General features: G+C 37.5%; 1 protein-coding gene across 1 annotated transcript in view; it reads left to right on the top strand.

Annotated features, from left to right (window-relative positions):
* Nucleotides 1-21,063, top strand: part of LOC145674953 (guanine nucleotide-binding protein G(f) subunit alpha-like) — a 179,498-nt gene that overhangs the window by 148,742 nt on the left and 9,693 nt on the right. Inside the window, exons 3-5 of the mRNA XM_081745252.1 lie at nucleotides 3,709-3,839; nucleotides 9,568-9,695; nucleotides 13,250-13,308. Coding sequence (XP_081601378.1) covers nucleotides 3,709-3,839; nucleotides 9,568-9,695; nucleotides 13,250-13,308 — 318 coding nt within the window. The remainder of the gene's footprint in view (nucleotides 1-3,708; nucleotides 3,840-9,567; nucleotides 9,696-13,249; nucleotides 13,309-21,063) is intronic.

Below are 21,063 nucleotides of genomic sequence, written 5' to 3' on the forward strand. Positions count from 1 at the left end.
CTCTATACAGAACTTTAAATTAAACCCTCGAAATCATATTAAAATTATTTTTTTGCCTGCCCCGTTATTGGCGCAATCGGCAAAGTGATTTAGTAGACTAATGGTGTCTTGGATTCCAATTCCATTCAGGTGATGCATGTTTTCTCTTTCTCTTTCTCTCTTCTGACAGACTGCTTAAACCTTATACAGATCTGTGGGGAAAAAACTTTTCCTTCACTTCATTGCTAAGGAGAGAAGTTTTAAAATAAACACTCTGCATATATGTAATACATATTATATACAACTATGATAACCTCGAATTCATTGTTTCTTCCGAACACTCCGATAATCCCGAACTTTTCAAAATATTCAAGCGACTAGACAAATGCGATCATATTGATATATTTCTGTAATCGGTGCTTTCAAACAATTCGAGACTCTCGAAGAATTCGAGTGTCTCGAAGTTGTCTAATGTTTCTTACATTTCGAGTGCCTCGAACACTTCGAGAGTCTCGAACATTTTGGGAGTCCCGAACATTTCAGGAGTCTCGAACATTTCGAGAGTCTCGATCATTTCGAGAGTCTCAAACATTTCGGGAGTCTCAAACATTTCGGGAGTCTCGATCATTTCGGGAGTCTCGATCATTTCGGGAGTCTCGAACATTTCGGGAGTCTCGATCATTTCGAGAGTCTCAAACATTTCGGGAGTCTCGAAAGTTCGATAATTCGATAAAATTAAAATTCTTTATCGATGAAACGGTTTTGAAATTTTATCGAATTGTTATCGATTACTCGATTATCGGAACAGCCCTAATTCAACCTGTGAACTTGGCCACCTGATTATCTTGGCCTGGTTCGTCTTGAACCTGCGTTTTTCCATAAGACATTCGTTTCTTATTCATCTTGGAAGTTGGCCGCATTGAAGCAACGTTTACCCTATGATGATAATAACAAATTTACCTGCGTATCTTGACCACGCAAAGTACCGTTTTGTTAGATGTTCTGTTTGTATTTGTGGCTGAAGACAAGAAGCATAGATTCCCACGATTTGTTCTTGGAGGTCAATGGCCAGATCACTATCCTGATAAAGGAGTGGTAAAGGAAGATGTAAATAAGAAAAAGCACGTACAGGAATTCAGGAAATGGTTGTACGTATTTGTTTACCCTACCTGTTTTGATGAAACCATTAGCTATATCGGCTCCTTTCATCACTGAGGAGCTTTTGTAATTCTGGAAAGTTCTCATAAAAGCCAACCATGTCAATTGTCAACTATTAGCATCTGACGGCTTGTCGAAAGGTAGCGGAGGTTTTGAGATATGAATTTCCTTAACATCCGTCTCAAAACATCTTTTGCTACGAGGAAGCACTTGTAGCTCATTAACAAGAGATTGTTAACTATAAAATTAGAATATGCATATATACCAAAAGAGAATAAAAGAAATACGTTTAGAATGAACCACCATAAATAAATTTGTATAATAAATGATTTGCTATTTTTTCGAAAGGTATCTACAGAAAATATTTGTCATTTTCGAAAAAAAAAAGTCATATAAACTGCATATAAATTGTTCAATTTATAGTTTTGCTTTTCTTATTTTCAATCTGAATAACTCAGTGTGCTACAATATCAGATAAAAACTAAACTGTGTACAGTTTCTATTTTATGATTATTTGTATTAATGTGTTTTCAAAAATGGTTATTTGTGCTCATGTGTTTTCAATACGAATAATTCAGGGTACCAGACTAGTACATGTATATGAAACATACTACAGTACTTTTTTCTAGTACTGTATATTATCATGATTACTCTATATGCATTATTAAAAGAAGCTGTTGTGCCATTGCTTATTAAAATTTTACAATCAAGTATTACTAGATATCCTATTCTAAAAATACAACAATCACACTTATTTCTGTAAGTTGGCCACTTTTCAATAGAACTGATAGTGGCCAACATAGACAGGTTTCACCGTATATATATATATATATATATATATATATATATATATATATATATATATATATATATATATGAATTAAGTGTTCCAGAAATACGTTAAATGTATTCTCTAATCCATTTGTTGTAACCGGAAGTAGCAGAAAATACTACTTCCGGCTTACAACATTAATAGCCACAGAAGAAAAACAGTTAAGAGAGGGTGAGAAACGGTCTTACAGTTCCAAACTATGCTATATGGAAAAGTATGGAGACTTGTAGTACGGCCATATCCGTCTGTCAACAGGTGTCAGAGCAAAAACAGTAAAATGAGAACCAGTTTTCCGGAACCGATTCATCCTGACCTTGTTTCCTCTATTGAAAAAAGGAAATGTATCTATACAATTTTCGATTCCAATACTGACCGCCATAAGGAGAGAACGGTCATAGATACCAATAATCTGATTTTTATGTGGATTCAGTACTACAAGAACAAGTATCATCTCTGACTTTCTCCATTACAACCGAAAATGGTAAGAATCCACAACCAGTTCTGGCTCTCACATTAATTCTTAAAGGGCGAAAATGGTAACAGAAAGTGATAAATATTTTTTTTAATACGCAATTGGCATCTCAAGAATAGATTTATTTCATCTTAGTTCTTATTCTTCCACTGAAACCAGTAGTAGTATAAACCAGTGGTTCTCAACCTTTTTTGACCAACGGCACACTTTACTGAACGTGCAGGACACACTTGTTTGGTATTTTTATTATAAATAATAATAATAATAATAATACCTATGATAATAGTGAAATCAATTAGTTTTTATAACGACTCTATTTAGCACTGAGCATTATTCTTACCGCTGGAGCTGTTGACTAGTACACTCTGTCTCGATTTTAACTAATTATTATTATTATTAAATTCTTCATGATTTTTAAATTCTAAAATTTCGCGATACACCTTAAGGGACTGCTTGACACACCAGTATGTCGCGACACATCGGTTGAGAACCACTGGTATAAACTAGTACAATTTCTGGTTTAAATATTGATTCCTATATAATAATATCAAAATTGTTAGAAATGTTTTTGTTATGAATTCAACGTCCGAAGAATGTACCCTCTCTAATGAATCTGGAACATGGGCGCTCGAAGAAAATTTTTCTAGGGGGGCTCATCTCTCTGGTTGCTATATTACTTTGGTATTTTTTTGTTTGTATTTAAATAATCTTAAGAAATTTAATACATTTTCGTGTGCCAGGAGGGGCTCATGCCCTACCCTTCGGGTGCCCATGATCTGAAAGTAACAGATCTACTATTACTGGATCCAGTATTCAAGTCACATACAGTAGTTTGCAATTTTACTGTGGTTTCATCTCGCTTGTTTAAGATATAGACCTTTCTGTTTTCACAATAACGACTTCGCAGCACTGTGAATCTACTGTCTCCATCAACCATGTTGAGCCTACAAAACCACACTGGAAGTACATTGTGAAAAACCATATCGAAAGTATAATTTTGAATTGTAAAACAAACATTACTTGGAAATGTAATATAAAACCAGTTGAAACAGGCACAGAAAACCAGTGTAACGTGTCTATTTTGGCTGCACGACAAGCAATTATATCAAGTTTTGAAAAATAAATAAAAACAAAGATGTTTAGTAATTTATTCGTGGTGATGTTAAATTATAATTCTATCTGATGTACAATTATGCTGTCAAATTGTTTTTCTTTTGCAATAAACTTCTGTTGTTCATTTAGAAATACTCTATAATATTTTTTGCAGGTATTTGAAGGAATACATGCGATTGTGTTTCTAGTAGCGTCCAGTAGTTTCGACCAAACTCTTCGAGAAGACACATCTATAAATCGTTTAAGAGAAGCTATTAAGCTTTTCGAAAATGTATGGAGAAGCAGGTAACAGATTATTTTATTAAGTTTACTCTATTATGTACATTGTTACTGTAGTATAATAAGCAATTCTGTAATGAAGTTAACAACATAAATGATTTATAGATTTAGGTTCGTTGCTATGTTTAGAGGTCAGCGTCTCTTTCAACACTCATGCTATATGAGACATAGACCTACAGTTTAAAGTGATATCTGAACTGCTCTATGCGTTCAAATTTCTAAGCTCTTCTACCGAGAATCGAAAAATCTTTGAGTTTTACGTCCCACGGTTATGCCGGTTAGGCTAAAGGAGACGGTGAGTAATGAGTAATGAATGAAATGGTGGAATGAAGAAAGTGGGAGGAAACGGGAGAACCCCGAGAAAACCCAAGCACACGATGTTTCTCCACCACAAAGTTCACTTGGCTGGGGCTGGGATCGAACCCGGGACCCCAAGCACCAGAGGTGAACGCTCTACCACTGAGCCACCGCGGCCCCGCCACCGAGAATCGAACTCGGGACTTCGTAATCCAAAGGCTGTCTTCTTCTTTTAAGAAAAACCGCTCAAACCGGACATGTATGTCTATGATGATATATTTAATCTCTTTTGTGCCTAATCTGATATGACACGGACACGAACACAGAACTCGAAGAACACTTGAGAGTTCGCCTGTGCTCTGCAGAGCTACTCGAAATTCCCCCTGGTTTTTGCCTCAGCCTAACGCCTCAGGTTGCTAGACTACACCACACTGACTGCCCATTAAACCTACGGGCAGAGCAAGGGTGCTAACCCTATGGGGGCGGGCCCTCCTAATGCTCATGTGGGCCCCATATATTTTTATGAATGTGTAATTTTTATATGTATTTTTTATGAATATACAATATTTGGCACAATTTGAATTCAATTTCTCTTAAAATCCTCATTATGCTTTCTTAGACCCTTGTCTGCAACCAAACACACATCTGAATACCCCCCGAAGTTATACAGAAATCAGGGCCCTTGGGGCAGAGCACTTCCACATTTTAAAATTAGCAAATTCAACTGTATTTATTGGCTTAAGATGAGGTTAAGTTAATCTATGTAAGATAAATCCATGCGTCTAGGTTTAGTTATTCAAGAAAGATAATATTTAACATACGTACCGTACGAAGTGGCCAAAAAAGTTCCTACAGTTCGTGATCGTCAGAAACAGAATACACACAGCTCATGGTACTCAGGTCTCGAAGTCATCTCCATCAGCATCCAGCACCCTTTGCTAACGTCCCTGCAGCTGCGCAATGCTCTGGCGATGAAATTCGGGGAAATCTTGAATGCAACAAAGTCCGGATTACATGCTGCAGATCTGACACATTATCGAAGGATTTTCAATGAAAATGTTTGTCCAGGTAATGAAGCAGATGGTAATTTGATGGTGCTGGGTCCGATAAATCTTGTGGCTGAGACAGTGTCTCAAAGCCAAGTAACTGAATGGTACTCCTGGTCGTCCTTGCTACGTGTCATCTCGCACTATTGTGGAAGAAAAGCACACCCTTGAGATTAACCAACTCTGCCTACTTCTGCTGCAATGCATGTTACATCTGTTGCAAGTGTTGTAAGTATACTGTACGTCCACAGTGATGGTGCGGCCTGGTGGTAGGAGCTCTTAATACATTAATTGGCGACTGGTTCACAAAGTATGATCTTATATAGGCATAGACGTGTGAGGCACAGGGTAATATGGTGACTACTTAGAAATGTCATACTGGACCGTCTGGACACTTCGTCTCTCGTAAACACTGATCAGACATAAGTGTGTTGCGGTGCCGAGACAGCAACCACAAATAGGCTGTTAGTCATTGTTTCTTCTTGGCTGCTGACAACGTGTGGGGTCGACTTTCTCATGTGGTGCAGGAAAAATCTGAGTGTGTTCTTGTAAACCGTGAGGCGTCCGTTACGTTCACCACACGTTTGATTCCTGTCCTCCTCCATGGCTACTTTCCTGTCATTGTCATTCAACATCTGAGATCGCCCAGTGTGAGTTCGTCACGAGGCCATAAAGATCCTGACCTGTACTTCTGCAACCAATATCTGGTGGTGCGTTCATTCAAGGACACTTTTCCCAAATCCCTGATGTTATTCAATGACTCGATACGGCTGCTGACTGACTGGCCCATCTTCCTCTCTGTGAGCACTTCATTGAATGAGACGTCCAAAGTGACAAACACTTTTTAGGTTACCTTGTTACAATAAATTCCGCGCTATTAGAGTAACAAATCGGTTATTTAAATTAAGAAATTATTTACTTGATGTAGATGGGTAAATATTTTCCCACAATAAATACGGTATGTTTTATAATAGCTTACTTTAAGTAAATTATTTATAGGATACTTAATGATAGAATTTGAACTATCAGATTTCACCATCGTTCAGTCTAAGAGATAATTTTCAGATCTTTTGATAAATATTCAGTTTGCTAACTGCGAGATAAAACTATCAAAGAAGTTATTATGCTATTTATTACAATCAGACCATAGAATATACACTACAGCCAGCCCTTGTACCCTGTTTGCTTATTAGGAATTTGCAATATATATATATATATATATATATATATATATATATATATATATATATATATATATATATATATATATATATATATATCAGTGGCCATTTCTCTTAATGTTTGCATGTTTGTACAAACCTCCTTCCATTATTTTCAATTTTTATTTGTGCTAAATCACATTTCGTGTTATTGTCAACATCATCTTTTCTTAAACAAGTGCGTTTGAAACGGAGCTGGCTAGTTGCTTTCTGCTTGAGAGTTTGTCAAACTCCCCAGCATAACAGCTTCTGGGCCACTGCGGGGCTGCGCAGTAAGGAGGGGTTATCACGCCGTGCATTGCCTCATAAGGATCCATATGCTTGCAGATCTGTTGCAAACAAATCTATCAAACAAAAACAGCTTTTCCAAAATATAATGCTTTGGAACTGGAACTCTCCACCGTCCTCCCCCCCTGTTAGTGACAATGTTGCGTACCGTAACCAAGTCGCTACAGAGGGGGAAAAAACCTTGCGCCTTGCCTAAATGCGAAATTGCCAAGTGGTCATAACAATTGGTTCTGTAAACCAAGTAAGGTCAAGGCAGCTATGGAGACAATAAAGGCGACCCCGTGAAGAGTGAAGACAAATTGAGGGTATCGATATTTAATACACTCATATCTGAATGAGTAGAAATTTGGCAGCATAGATACAATGTTTTCCTTTTCATGTGTGTACGGGTGAATGAGAAAGTTGGAGAGCAGATTTTAGAAAAAGAGTGTTAATTGGGGAAGGGGTGAGATTTTAAAGCGGGTAGCGGACTTTGTAGTGTTCTATGTTTCTGTGTGTGTGCCGGTCTTCGTTGTTCATTGGGATATTGTTGCTGTAACTGCATAATTACGCGTCTGTCCCTGATATACGTGAACTATTCTAGCAATGAATTCTGTAACGTCTCTGTTGAATTAGCCGTTTTCGAAAAGAACTTCAGAAGCAAACCTACTTGTGAAAGACATCGGAAGATCGATTCAGACTCTCAATATAACGCAAGTAATTAGAAGTCAGAAACGAACATTTACAAGGAAGTTTAATCTCAACTTGTACGAACAGCATAAGTGGTTATGTGAATGTGAAATTAAAAATGCTTTGTTTTGTTTTCCCTGTTTGTTTTTCGGGGCGGGAGAAGATGCATGGAGTAAAAAAAAGGTGCGGATATAAATAAATAAATAAAACATGAAAATTCGTCAGCTCATATAAGACACGTTCTAATCACGTTCTGATATATATCGTAAAACTGATCCTAAATATCAATGTTAGTCTCTCCTATTTCGCAAGGCATTTATTCCGAAGTTGGGCGTCCGCTTTCTCCACGTTTTTTCGCTGTTATCTCCTTTGAACACTTTCGACAATTTGTTATTAGGTTCATTAATCCGTGCTCTTCACAAACTTTTAAAACATTTTGCTCGTTATCAACGTATTGCTTCACAAATGTTAAAACTTAGTTCATTGCCCTTGTACATTCGCCATGTTGATAACATAAATGCTCGTTTCTTTCCCAGTATGCAACTGTTCGGTTACCTTGCGCCAAGTAGTTCCCTCCGCTCGCCGTATAGTCCCATCTTTATAACCGCTTATATATAACACATAAACAGATTTTTCGAGACTCTTATATATTATCAAGCACACAAACGATCAAATTATCCATATCTTTCCTGTAAATTTTAAAAATTTTGCTGGAAACGGACGCCCAACTTTGGAACATAACCCTTTCGCAAAGAAATTGTCCTCTGATTTTAAAGCAAATTTTTATTAAAATTAAAATATTTTGCGAAAATTTCCAAACCCTAAATATGATGGCCCCTAACTCGAACGTTTGAACACCATAATATTACACATGTTTGTATAAGAGGTCAAAATCTACCACTATGCCAAGTTTAACTGCTTTCGGATGCGTTCCGTTAAGCTGTACTATCGAATCCGGAATTTGATGCTCCATAATTCGGAAACCAAACTTAACATTCCATGAACAAATCATTCCATATGTGTACTAAACTTGTCAAGGTCTACCATCGTCAAGATTGGGTCAAGTTTGGTCAAGATTGGGTGAGTTTTATGAATTGTGAAAAGTCGAAACTCCAAATCTGATGACCGATGACTATCGTTTAATAGAATTCCGATTAACCAAAACTGAGTTAACCGACTCGTTTAAAGAAAGCCTTCACTCGTGAATGACTTTTATCGAAAAACATCAACAATGAGTAGTGTTCGGTTAGTCTAACAGTAAAAGTTATTTATCAAAGAAAAGTCCATTGTTGTGATTATTAGCCATACTCACCCAGTCGCCCAACTCCATCTACGCTGAAAATATTGCAGTATCACCTCATGTTAGCAAACACAACCACGTACATCGGCACAAGCACTAGGAAGCAGCCGATGGATGTCGTCACCGATGGAACCCGAAAAGATACGAAGAAGACGCTTTTGACCTGTCCACAGGCTCCACCTGTGAAGACTGGCTATATAAAAGAACATCTAGAGGCAGAAGAAATCACTTGTGAACTGGTCATCTTCTACCAATCTCTCAGCTGCAATGTGCAACATATACTTCTCTCCAAACTGCAACGGGCGAGACAGACTCCTCTAACCCTATCCCTGAGCTGCAACGAGCAAGAAGAATTCTCACCCATCTCCGGGCTGTAACGGGCAGGACATCTTACCCTATCTCTGAGCTGTAACGGGCAGGAGGTTTCTTTAACCAGCTGCAACAGGCAAGAGGTTTCTTTAACCGAGCTGCAACTGAGAGGACCATTTTAACAAACAAACCTCAAAACCTCCGAGCTCCAACGGGCAGGAGTTCCAATTGTAAGGAAGAGAACTTTTGGACATCTAGTTACTTGTAATTTTGTGTACGAACTGTATAAACATGTTTTGTAATAAAAAGAAAGATGAAGGAACACTCTTCTACTGTTACTTAACCGAATATTACAATAAAAAAATATATCAAATATACAGTACTGTATATTAAAAAAAAAAAAACATTTGCTCCGCTTTAACCGAAATTTCATACAACCGAAACACTATCAGCCCCATCAAATTCGGTTAAACGAGACTACTGTATCTAAATTGCTAGATATAAGTGGATAATACTTCCATAACGAAATCATAAATTTTTCGTTTACCTAAAAACTGTACAATAATCCAATATAATTTTTGTTCTAAATTATGTTTCCTTTACAGGTTTCTGAAGGAATCGGGTGTGATCATATTTTTTAATAAACAGGACATTCTGGAAGCAAAGATTAGACAAGGCAGAAGATTAGGAGATTACTTCCCTGAATATCACTCGTACAAACTTAAACCAGAAGGTACATTTTACTATCATTAGCATCTGTCTAGTTGTTATTCGAATTGATTACTTGTGGTTTATTTTCTATACTTATAAAAAAAAAAACTTCAGTTTTCTAACCTACATTTATTATTGAAACTTCTTCGGGTTGTTGAGAACTCAGTTAAAATGGAGACTAATGCCATTTTGTGTTAAAATTGATCGATTTAAACTATCAATATTTAATTTATATGTTACATCTATTCGCGTTTTACTGCATATAAAATTATATAAAAATATGCTTTTATATTGTTGGGAGTTAGGATACATGGCTACGGACACGTATTGTTACGGAATAATGTACTTACCTATATATTGAATATATGTTGCTAGGTTAGATTCTGTGCAAACAAATAATATTGGATTGCTATCGGATCAAGATGGATTAGGACTCAAGAAATCTCTTAGTTTCTCTCATGTACTGGAATATCTTTCTCTTATTATGTTAATATGATTATATGAGGATTAGTTGCGTAACAATTAGTAACGGAATCTCTATTGTGGAATATGTAAGTGCCTACAGAGTAGTAAATACCTCTTGAGTAAACAGTGTGCCTATATGTATTTGGTTTGTACAGACGCTTAAGCCTAAGTCAGAGCGACGGCATGTACTTTATTGAATGTTGTGATACTCAGTTCTGAATATAAGTTAAGAATAATTTGTAGCATAGTTATAGTTTATTCCTTCCGCTCAAAAACTTAGTGTAACTCTTGTTCTTGTTCTATAACCACACTGGTGGTTTGATAATAGGGATGTCGCAGCTATAAGCCATGTCGACTATTACTCTATGATTGTTAAATAGTAAAAATTGGTTCAAATTAAAATTGTTATACACTTTAATTGTTAGAATCACAACCGGAGTTGCAATAAAATGGCGCAAGCATAGAGCCCGAAGTCGCCCGTATTAAACTGTTTTTCTGATAGCTAACTTTTCATGCTATTGAAAATTATTAACACTAGAAATGTCCACACTTTTTAAAATTGGAAACAAACATAAATTGAACTAAAAATAACACTTGTAAAAAATAATATATTGTATCAAACTTGAGTTCAAGACACGGCTGCTTATAAACGACGCCATGTTGCCTCAAGCACGTAGTGTAACTCTTAGGGAAAAGTTTTAATACCTACTTTTGTGGCATTCATTATTATGCAGTTATCAGATTATAAGAATTACAAAGCCGAATAGAATTAATGCTTTATCTTATATTAAAGTTAAAATAATAATAATAATAATAATAATAATAATAATAATAATAATAATAATAATAATAATAATAATAATAATAATAATAATAAATATTCTGTCATTAGCGGTAGGTTACTTCCACAATCTCGTAGGCTTCCCTGAATAATATTTTCGTCTTGACGTAGCAATCTCCTCTTACAATATCATGCATCAATTGTAGCCTCTTTTCATTCTCTCCCTTTCTTTTCGTTCCACTGCACTCTTCAAGTCTTCATAATACACTTCCTCCTTAGCCAACGTTTGGAACAGATTCTCTTTCTAATTTTATCTAAAAGTTATTATTTTCTGTGTTATTCAATAGTCCTTAACTATTCCTTATGCGCTTTCCGTTCGAACCCATTTAATTTTCCCCGTTATTCTCCACACCCACATTTCAGAAGCGTCCGCTCGTTTATACATGCTTTAGCATAGTATCCACACTACTCATGGAGTACACCACTTCACACGAAACTACCGCCGGGAATCGAACACGGGTCTCCTACGCCAAAAACGAGTACGCTAATGAATTAGCCACGAAGGAACTCTAGAACAAAATCAAATTTTGAATTCTATTTTTGCAGTAGGTAGCTAGAGGGAGTATCTCTGCCAAATTAGATATTTAAGACAATCCGTTAATCTTCAGGGGTAATGGTGACTTTGATAGTAGCTATCCATATCCGATTTTCTACTATTGAGACAAAGGCAGTAGAAGTTACACATTTCTCCGATAGATAGGAGCACACATACTCCAGGGGCTGACATCTACCGGACGAAATTGAAACTTCTACTCTGTGATCCTTTATATTGTCTACTACACTTTATTATTAAGTCTACTCAGGTACCGAAAACTTAAAGGTGTCTTACAAAGAACGCAACTTTTGAAATGCTCATCATTTTTGTTTTGGTAAGTTGGTAGCACTGAACATCACACGATTTTCATGTGTTGTCTTTGTGGTTAGTATTCACGCAGCGCGGACCAGCGCATGATCGTCATCTGATTTCTGGACTGAACTTAGAGCAACATTATCACTTACGATGGCGATGTTTTCGGTAGAACGACTAACACGAGTGTTTAATGTCCACAACCGAATCTGTTTTCATAAATGTAGCAGTCAGTCTGATCACAGTCGACTTATTCAGTGCATTACGTTGACCAAACATTCCACAGAGAACAATCTCTGCACAATATTCACTTCATTTATAATAACTTAAGTTTTCACTATGACAACACCCCGTTTCGTTGTGAAGCGCTACATTCCTACCCTTACAGAAAACAGATGGCGATCATACGCTATTCGGCGTTCCCTGACTATAAACATACCACATTGACTTGATCCCTAGTCTTCCGTTGCAAGCGCTGCTATCGGCTGAAGGAATTCCACTCGCTTTCTCTCGCTTAGCAACAGCTCAACCCTTATTGGCTCAACGCGTGGGTGTGTGAGGGTGTGAGCTTCAGTTCGCATTTTTGCCACGGCTCAAGACATTTTGGGAGCACAATACTAACCACAAATACAACACATGCAAATCGTGTAACGCTCAGTGCTGCCAACTTACTAGAACAGAAAAAGCGGGTGTTTCAAAAGTTGCGTTTTTTATGAGACACCCTTTAATTACTTATATTTATTTAGTGAAGTGATACATTGTGAGCTAGGGATGCGTTCGAGTCGAGTCGAGACAGAATTTTCCTGACAAAATTCGAGTCGAGACACAGCTCTTCCAATAGAAAAATATATATTTTTCGAGTCGAGGCATCACTTTTACAACACATTTTCGAGTCGAGACAGTCTCAAATCTTGTCTCGTGCGCATCCTTATTGTGAGCAGGTTTCTAGACTCCGATTTTTATGTGAAAGTTTAGGTAAACCATAGTTTTCTTTTTTTTTTTTTCGAAAATCCGAACACTCTTTTAGGAAGATTTTTGTTTGTTTGTTTGTTTCCGTTATTAGAGAACTGGTAACTGGAAAGCTGCTTTTCTGCACTCTGCGCCGCCTAGTAAATCACAAAGTGGGCGTAAACGATATTTACATTATGCTTGACCATTTTCAAATAATTGTAATTTTAATTCGATAACTAGAAGGTTTAAACACTATTTACCTAAAACTTAGTCCTAATAGGTAGAGTAGATTTGTGTTATGCATATAATCTTGTCAGTGGAACAAGCGATTAACTTCAGCATCATGTGGCTGATGACGTCACTTGAAAGATGATTTGCCCACAAAATTAGTTAAGGTTTCTCTAAACAATTTGTTGACTCTCATAATGTTGAAATATTATCGATTAAATACTCATTTTGTTTTTATTTCCAGATGGAGCTGTGAAGGACGAATATACAAAATCAAAATGCTTTATTCGAGATTTGTTTATTGTAAGTATTCTTTGGATCAAGTTTTTTTTTTTTTTTTTTTAATATGAGTCTGTATTAATTAGTGGTATAGTTTCTCCCTTAGTTTTAGTCTTCCAAACTATTCCACATAGCACGCGAACATCCACAGGACGTCCGAAACTGATCTCATAGTGACAACGGGACATCCCGGGATCATCCGAATTGGCTCCCGGGACATCCACAGGACCTCCACGAGATATCCAGATGTTCGCTAATATTCCGGAAAACGGGATATTCAACGGGAGCTCAAAGGGATGTCCACTGGTAAATCATGGGATAATGTGGTCCTAGGTATGTCCGGTGTGAGATTTCCTGGGAACTCCTGTCCCATCCGGGACATCCTACGTGGAAATCCTTTACGACGTCCATGGGATGTCCACTTATTGTCCAAATAATCCCGAGAACTATATGATATAATTGGCATAAAATGGGACGTCCTAGGGACGTAGTGTGCTTTGTGGGATGCTACGCGAAACAAGTCTTCCCTCTGTCGGCAATGTCAGAGCAAAAACAGTAAAGGATTGAGACAAACCGTTTATTGATATGGATTCTCTGTTGTCAAAATAGGTTCCATCTGCTTCTTTAACCGTTTGTTCAAACCGGAAATTGTATAAGTCAACCATTTCCAGTTTCGATTTTGATCACCTTAGAGTAAAACAGCTATTTGAATAAATTCAGCTTCCCAAAAAATAAGTTCCATTTTTAGCTTTATCTATCTACTAAAACTGAAACTGTATTACATCTTTAGATTTCAATATTAATCTCATTATAGCAAAAGCGTTCAGATCTGGTAAGTAACGGAATTTTGATATGCATTTGCTGTCTGCAAAATAAGTTTCGTCTCAACTCTTACAGTTCTATTCAAACCGGTAGTGTTACAAATATACGATTTCCGGTTTCAAATAGTGATGTCAACCGGCTCGGTTCAACTGAGCTATAGACTTGAGCCGGTTCGGTTGCGATGAGCCATCGGCTCGACTCAGTTGAGCCACTGGCTCGGTTCGACTCGGCTCAGGTGAGCCACCGGCTTGGCTCGGCTCGGCTCGGTGGTGACTAAGCTGTCAGCCGAGGCTCTCGAGCCGTTGACAACATTATTGTCTATTGAATATGATCTAATTTCGGTAAGTAAAGAGTTCAATCTTTCTTTACAGGAGTTTCAATAAGAATTCCTAGATGTTACTAATTCCTTTATAAATAGACATAAAATCCTTCAAAGATAAAAATGTTTGCAGTAACCTATTTTATCCTTGTTTTACTTTACCTACTTATTGTGTATTTTATGTTATTAACGAAAAGTAGAGTATTATCTGTTAGAATGTGTTGTTTGACCTTCTTTCATTTCTATGCATTCATGTGCATTCTTGAAGGGAGAGGAGGTAAAGCTGTCTTGAGCTTCATCGACTACACAGTACATACCGTTATTAATGTTTTAAAAAATGGAAGTAGAGGTAGTCCGCCTTATGCAGAGTCGTTTTGACATATGATTAGAGTCATACTAAAAGCCTGACTACTGCAGGAAACATATGTTAGTCGAACTATTTAGCATATCACTAATCTCACGTCAAAACGTTTAACTTTAAAAAAAAAAAAGTATGTAAATAAATAAAATATTTATTGAATGAATTGTATTGTGTTTTCTTGTATGATGTTCCCTTTCCTTGAGATTGCATGCTATGTTGAATGTATCATTGACTAGTGACACCGAACCTACTGGGCCCGTATGGGCTCGTCATCAACAGTCACTGATACACTCACCAAGCCAATCATCTACGGAAAATAGAACTCAAATTTGGCCCGAAATGTAAAGCTTCCAGACTCTCTTCCATCTCGACTCACAGTCCGATATCCAGGCCTGCAGTTCATCATCCACATCCCATCCGGAAATAGGTTGTGAATCACGACTACAGACACAGGACACCGACCTCCGAGTGGAGCTGGCACGGAGCACAAAGAAGATCTTGATGTTGTCTGTGAAAGCCCTATCTGAATTTGGAAAAAAAAAATCTCGAAACAGAATTTTCTAATTAAAAAAAAAAGTCTAAACTGAGATTTTGATCGAAACTGATAAAATGAGAAATTTCTACAGATTCGGTTGTTTTCAACTCGGTCACACTAAGGAAAGTCTCTTCCCTGAATTTCACAGCTGTTTCATTTCCCCAGCAAACTTATTCTGTACATACTGCTCTCTGTTTTGATCATGCTTCGCATGCATACCAAAACCTCAACTACGTATTTCTATGACTTCTTAAAATTACAAGCTAACTAGATTTTCGTATTCGAAAAGAAAGATGCATTCACGGCTAGTAAGTTTTATTCTTTTCCAAAATATTCATGAATGTATTATTGGACAAAATATTCATTAACAGGAAAATATTTTACATTGAACTGACATACCCATCAAAATAAAATTAATAAAATCGATTTCTATACTTTTCAAAGCCGAAACATTCTTTACTTTTGCTCATATTCTCGAAATATTCATATTCTTTAATATTCATTTAATATTCTTGCCTTCTAGAACATTGACATTGTATCGACACGCAAAAACAAACAAAAGGACACAATAGAAAATACAAAACACTACTGAAAATAATAACTTCACTGCCTACATGTTGTGGTTAGCTTATTTTGCTTCTGTTTACATATTCTTTGGTGCTTACACTCCTCTGTGCGTCGAGATTGTGGCCGGCGTAGAGGATTTACGCTCTTCGCGACCTCTCTTCAGCTCGGACCCACATGACAATCTAGCACAGGCAAAACATTCATGTACAATCGACATCACACTTAAACCTAAAGCCCTAATCTAACTAATCTAACTTAACCTAGACAAGCATATATATATTAAAAAAAAAATCACATATATATTTCATAAAGCACCAAACTTATTTCGCATTTATATTTTGATTAGTTTCGTTACCACAATCCTGCCGAAGACGCAGTGGTTAGTTTTGCATCAGTGTCGCTCTGAATATATTGAATTTCTTAAAAAAAGAAGGAAAAGATATTTACTAGTAATTAACAAAATTGCAATTTCTAACTTGATGGGTATCAGAATTTTAAAAATATTACGTAGGTTTAGCCCATTGATGAAAGTTTTCAGTTATCGGTACGCAAAATGCATGTACCCTTGCACTTGACAGTAGCCGTGAATCTGACACTTGTTTACATCTTCAACATTCATAATCATTCTATTTCAAAAACCAAAGAAAACATGCCAAAATAAATAAAGGTTGAATTTTGAGCAGAATTACCGAAATGAATACTTTCTAGATTTTTGGGGAATCTAAAACATCTTTTCATCACTGGGGAAAATGTGTGTGTGGTACACACATTTTCTTGAGATTACAACAATCGCTCTGTGCTGAGATTCTAGCTTTCTTTTCCCCCCCATCGAATGAAAACACGATGTCACATTGCCTGAATCTACATGTGTGCGGCGTTGAGGGAAACTTTACGAACTTAATGCTTCATATTACGAATATTACACGTACACCAGAAAATATATTCACACATGTTTGTCAGAACAAGGAAATTTTGACGCCAAATACCTGGATTGAGTTTCACTTTCACTATTCCTTACTTACTTGAATCCTCTTCTTACACTGCGACTGAACGGATATATTAATAACAAAAAAAAAGGTTCCTGACGACTTTTCCACCCGAGATTCCTGGGAAACTCGTAAAACGTGGTCTCAAAAACAGTTTTAGGATACTAACTCCTACAGCACCTATCCAGGAAAAAGCATCGAGCGTGGCTTGACTTCTTCTTCCTCGATGTCTGCACCACTACTCAACGTTCTCTCTCCTTCACCGTCTCCCCTGGCTTCTCTTAGGTTCTCTGGCTGATCGAGAACGCAAAATTTTCTAAGGAGCTCATTCCATAACACTAGACATCTACAGGCTAGTATCCATTATGTTATACGAAGTCACTTCACAATTGGACTATTTCTGGATTAATAATCTGTTGAGACACCAAACACCGTACGTTTATCTCTTATGACAATTTTCAATATTCGCCAAAACGAAGAATTTAACACAATTTAACGTGATCACAAATTATTCCACTTTTCTGCAGACGCTAAACACTGCACGTCTGACTCTTGAAATGGCTGACGCCGTAAGACAAAGAGTTACAAGAAGATGATCCCTAATTGGAAGATAATCATGACGTAATGATAGGATGATAGGCTTCTGTGTGAAGATCAAAGAAAACCGAAATCTCAGCCGCAGCTGTGATTGTGGATTATCCAATCAGATAATTTTTCTTCGAAACAAAGAGATGCACCAAGAAGAAATTATGGCTGACTTTATTAATTTGGAATTTTGAAGAAGATTTTACGAAATAAAATTTCTAGCTTTCTTGTGAAGATTCCCTATGCCGAAATATGAATAGAAATGAATTGAAAACCATTGAAAAAGCTGAAATATACACTTATTTGTCTAAAATAATAATATATTCATGGATAAATGCGTAAAATATATAAAATATAATTAATAATCATGTAATCCTCATATACTATCTATTGAAACGCTCTGTTTTACTAAAATTACGCAAAATTCTCGACCTACTGTTCTTCCACTATAAAATAAAAGTTTCTCTTACACTCTAAATAAATTTTTAAAATTTTCCTACCAACATACAAGGTGCTCAAAAGCATCGGGCCATGTTACGTTATGCTGGGCATAAGGTAACATCCTCCGGGAGCTTCGGAGAAAAAAAAAATCTGAACTTATGAGTTCTTCTTAAGTTGGGTTTTTTTTTTGTTACTACTAAATTACTAGACTATACAAGATAAAACATCCTTTTTTTTCTCTCAATTCTAATTACAACTATACATTCTAATCAAGCCTAACCTAACCTTAACCTATAAACTAAGTTTTTTTTTCATCCTTCTAATAATTCTTTTCTTTTCTCTTCTGAGCAGCGAAACAGTTTCAGATTGTCAAAACTCTGAACTCCTATGTTTTCTCCCTGCAGAGTCTGCAATCTCGCCGAATTTCGAGATAAAGATACCACTTGGTAAGGTCCGACGTATGTGTGCATAAATTTAGCAAACACCTTTTTGGGTATTGACGATATATGATGAGTTTTCACCATCACCAAAGAACCTTCTGTGACGATGTCTTGCTGTTTCCGCAGCTTTCTCTCCTTCTTCGGTTCTGCTGCCGGAACAGAAACTACAAATTTCTTGTCTTCATTTACTTGCACCGTCTCTTTGGGCCAAATGAAGTTTTCTTTGAAGCTCTTGGATGCTGAATACGTTAAGAAACGCTCCGCTGGAGTACATCCGAGAGCATCACACCAAGAGTGATTGCACAAATCTTGGGCTGCTTTTAGAAAATTACTCCATTTGGACTGGTTGTCACTGCAATATAGGCGGAGAATGCGATGAAGGTCACGATGTCTGCGTTCGATAATACCATGTGAAGCCGGATGGTATGGCGTGGTAAGTATATGTTTTATCCGGTGTTTTTGACAAAACTCTTTCCAGACGCCCGATAAGAACTGTGGACCTTGGTCACTCACCAAATACTTCGGGTATGGTAGCTGATAATAATATCTCTTTTCCAGGACCGCCACAATCTCTCTTGTGTGTGCCGTCCGAAGAGGAAAGAAACACACAAAACGACTGTAGACGTCCAAGATGGACAAGATATATTTATATCCCTGGCTCTTAGGAAGAGGCCCGACCAGGTCGAGGCATTGCTTCTCGAAGGAAGAAGACGCCTCAACATGACAGGGCTCCTTTCTAATCACCCTGTAGGAGTACTTGGTTCGTGCACAAAGAAGGCACTCTTGAATATACTTTGTAAAAGTCTCACGCATACCTCTCCAATGGAACATGGCCTTAGCGAACGACAAACATCGCTTCACTCCAAAATGGCCTTTGTTATGAATTGCCGAAACAATATTTTTCACTGAGCTGGAAGGAATGACCAGCAACCAAACAGAATTTTGAGAATTTCTGACGTAAACTAAATTATTCTCCACACGTACCCTAGTATTGTTTTGACAACCCTTCCAAATGGCATGTAGTTTTCTACAATACGGATCCTTCCGCTGTTCTCGCTTCAGTTCCGTGACATTCAAGAAGTCCGTGTCCTCCGCGGTCAAGAAATTTACAAAATGATCCTCTTCTGCCTGAGGAATCTCTGGAGGATAGCGACTCAACAGGTCTGCGATTTCATTGTCCGTGCCTTTGATGTGAACGAACTGAAGATCAAAGCGTTGCAGTTTAAGCAGAAGACGAGTAGTTCGAGCATCTAGGTTCTTTAAACTGAAAGCATATGTGACTGCTGCATTGTCACAATGGACCGTAGTCCGTCGACCTAATATGAAGTATGAAAATTTTTCGCAAAGGAAAAGAACTGCAGCTAATTCCAACTGGAACACTGACAACGAGGCCTCGTGCGGTTTTATTCGCCGACTCGCATATGCAATAACCTCCGGATCATCCTGTCCCGGGGGATATTGCGCCACATAGCCGGCCAACGACTCCGCAGATGCATCGCTGTACAAATGGAAGTCAAGATTGAAGTCCGGTTGCGCAAGTGCGGGAGGACTACTTAAAAGTTCTCTCAACTGATCGAATTTTTCCAGTAACTCCGGAGAGTATTCAATCTTTCGGTCCTTTTTCAGAAGATCATAAAATGGAGCTGTCAACCCCGCAAAGTCAGGAAAATGTCGCTTTCGCCATCCCACGAGACCAAGAAATCTTCGTAAAGCTTTCTTAGTCCGCGGCAGAGGAAAGTGACGGATGGCCTCGTTACTTTTGGGATTAATTTCGACTGAAGATCCTGAAATTATGTGGCCAAGAAAAGGAATTTGTGATTGAAGGAAATTACACTTTTGAAAATTGAGCGAAAGATTTGCCGAACGAAGAGTTTCAAAGACCTTTTCCAAATGCTGAAAGTGTTCGTCAATAGATGATGAAAAACAAAGGACGTCATCCAGGTACACAATGAGAAAGTTTTTGAAAGGTTCTAAGCCGAAAAAAGTATGCATGATTGATTGGAAAACTGCAAGAGATGATTTCAAACCCATGGTTAGACGTGTCATTTGATACTGACGACCTTTGTAAATGAAACTGACGTATTTGTAAGAGTCTGGATGGATCGGGACACTGTGATATGACTGCGTACAGTCCAATGAGGTGAAAATGGTTGCACCACTGACTCGCGCGATTAGATCGGAGATCGGTTCGACTTGAATCTTTGGTGCAATCACACGCTCATTGATACCACGGAAATCAACTACAGGCCTTAGCTCTCCAGACGCCTTACGCACAATATGAACAGGGCATCTGTAAGGGGAAGGACCTTCTATGATGATTCCGAGTTTCAACCATTTGTCCAGCACTTGCTCAAATTCTTTCTGCAGGTGAACAGGTACAGGATACAACTTTCCTACCACGGGAACGTCGTCTGAAAGCTGTATTCTATACGGCTCAACCTTCACGACTCTGGGATTCTCTGTAAAAAGACAACGAAACCTGATCAACAAAGAAAATAAACGATTCCTAGAATCCGAATCTAAATCAGTTCTCTGAGAAACAAAATTTTGAATATCTTCTTTCGAAATAGCTGGTTGGTATAAAGAGTCTTCCTCTTTATCCGATGATACTTCCGCAACTGTGACTCGACAACAATGCTGCTTTTCCATGTTGATGGAGATGGTCTGACCAGAATCAGTCTCAAGAGAGACTTCTTTCGTTTTACAATTTAGAAGAACATGAT

This window comes from Thermobia domestica, chromosome 18 (assembly GCF_964235325.1).
Source record: "Thermobia domestica chromosome 18, izTheDome1.hap1.1, whole genome shotgun sequence".
NCBI classification, from domain to species: Eukaryota; Metazoa; Arthropoda; class Insecta; order Zygentoma; family Lepismatidae; genus Thermobia; species Thermobia domestica.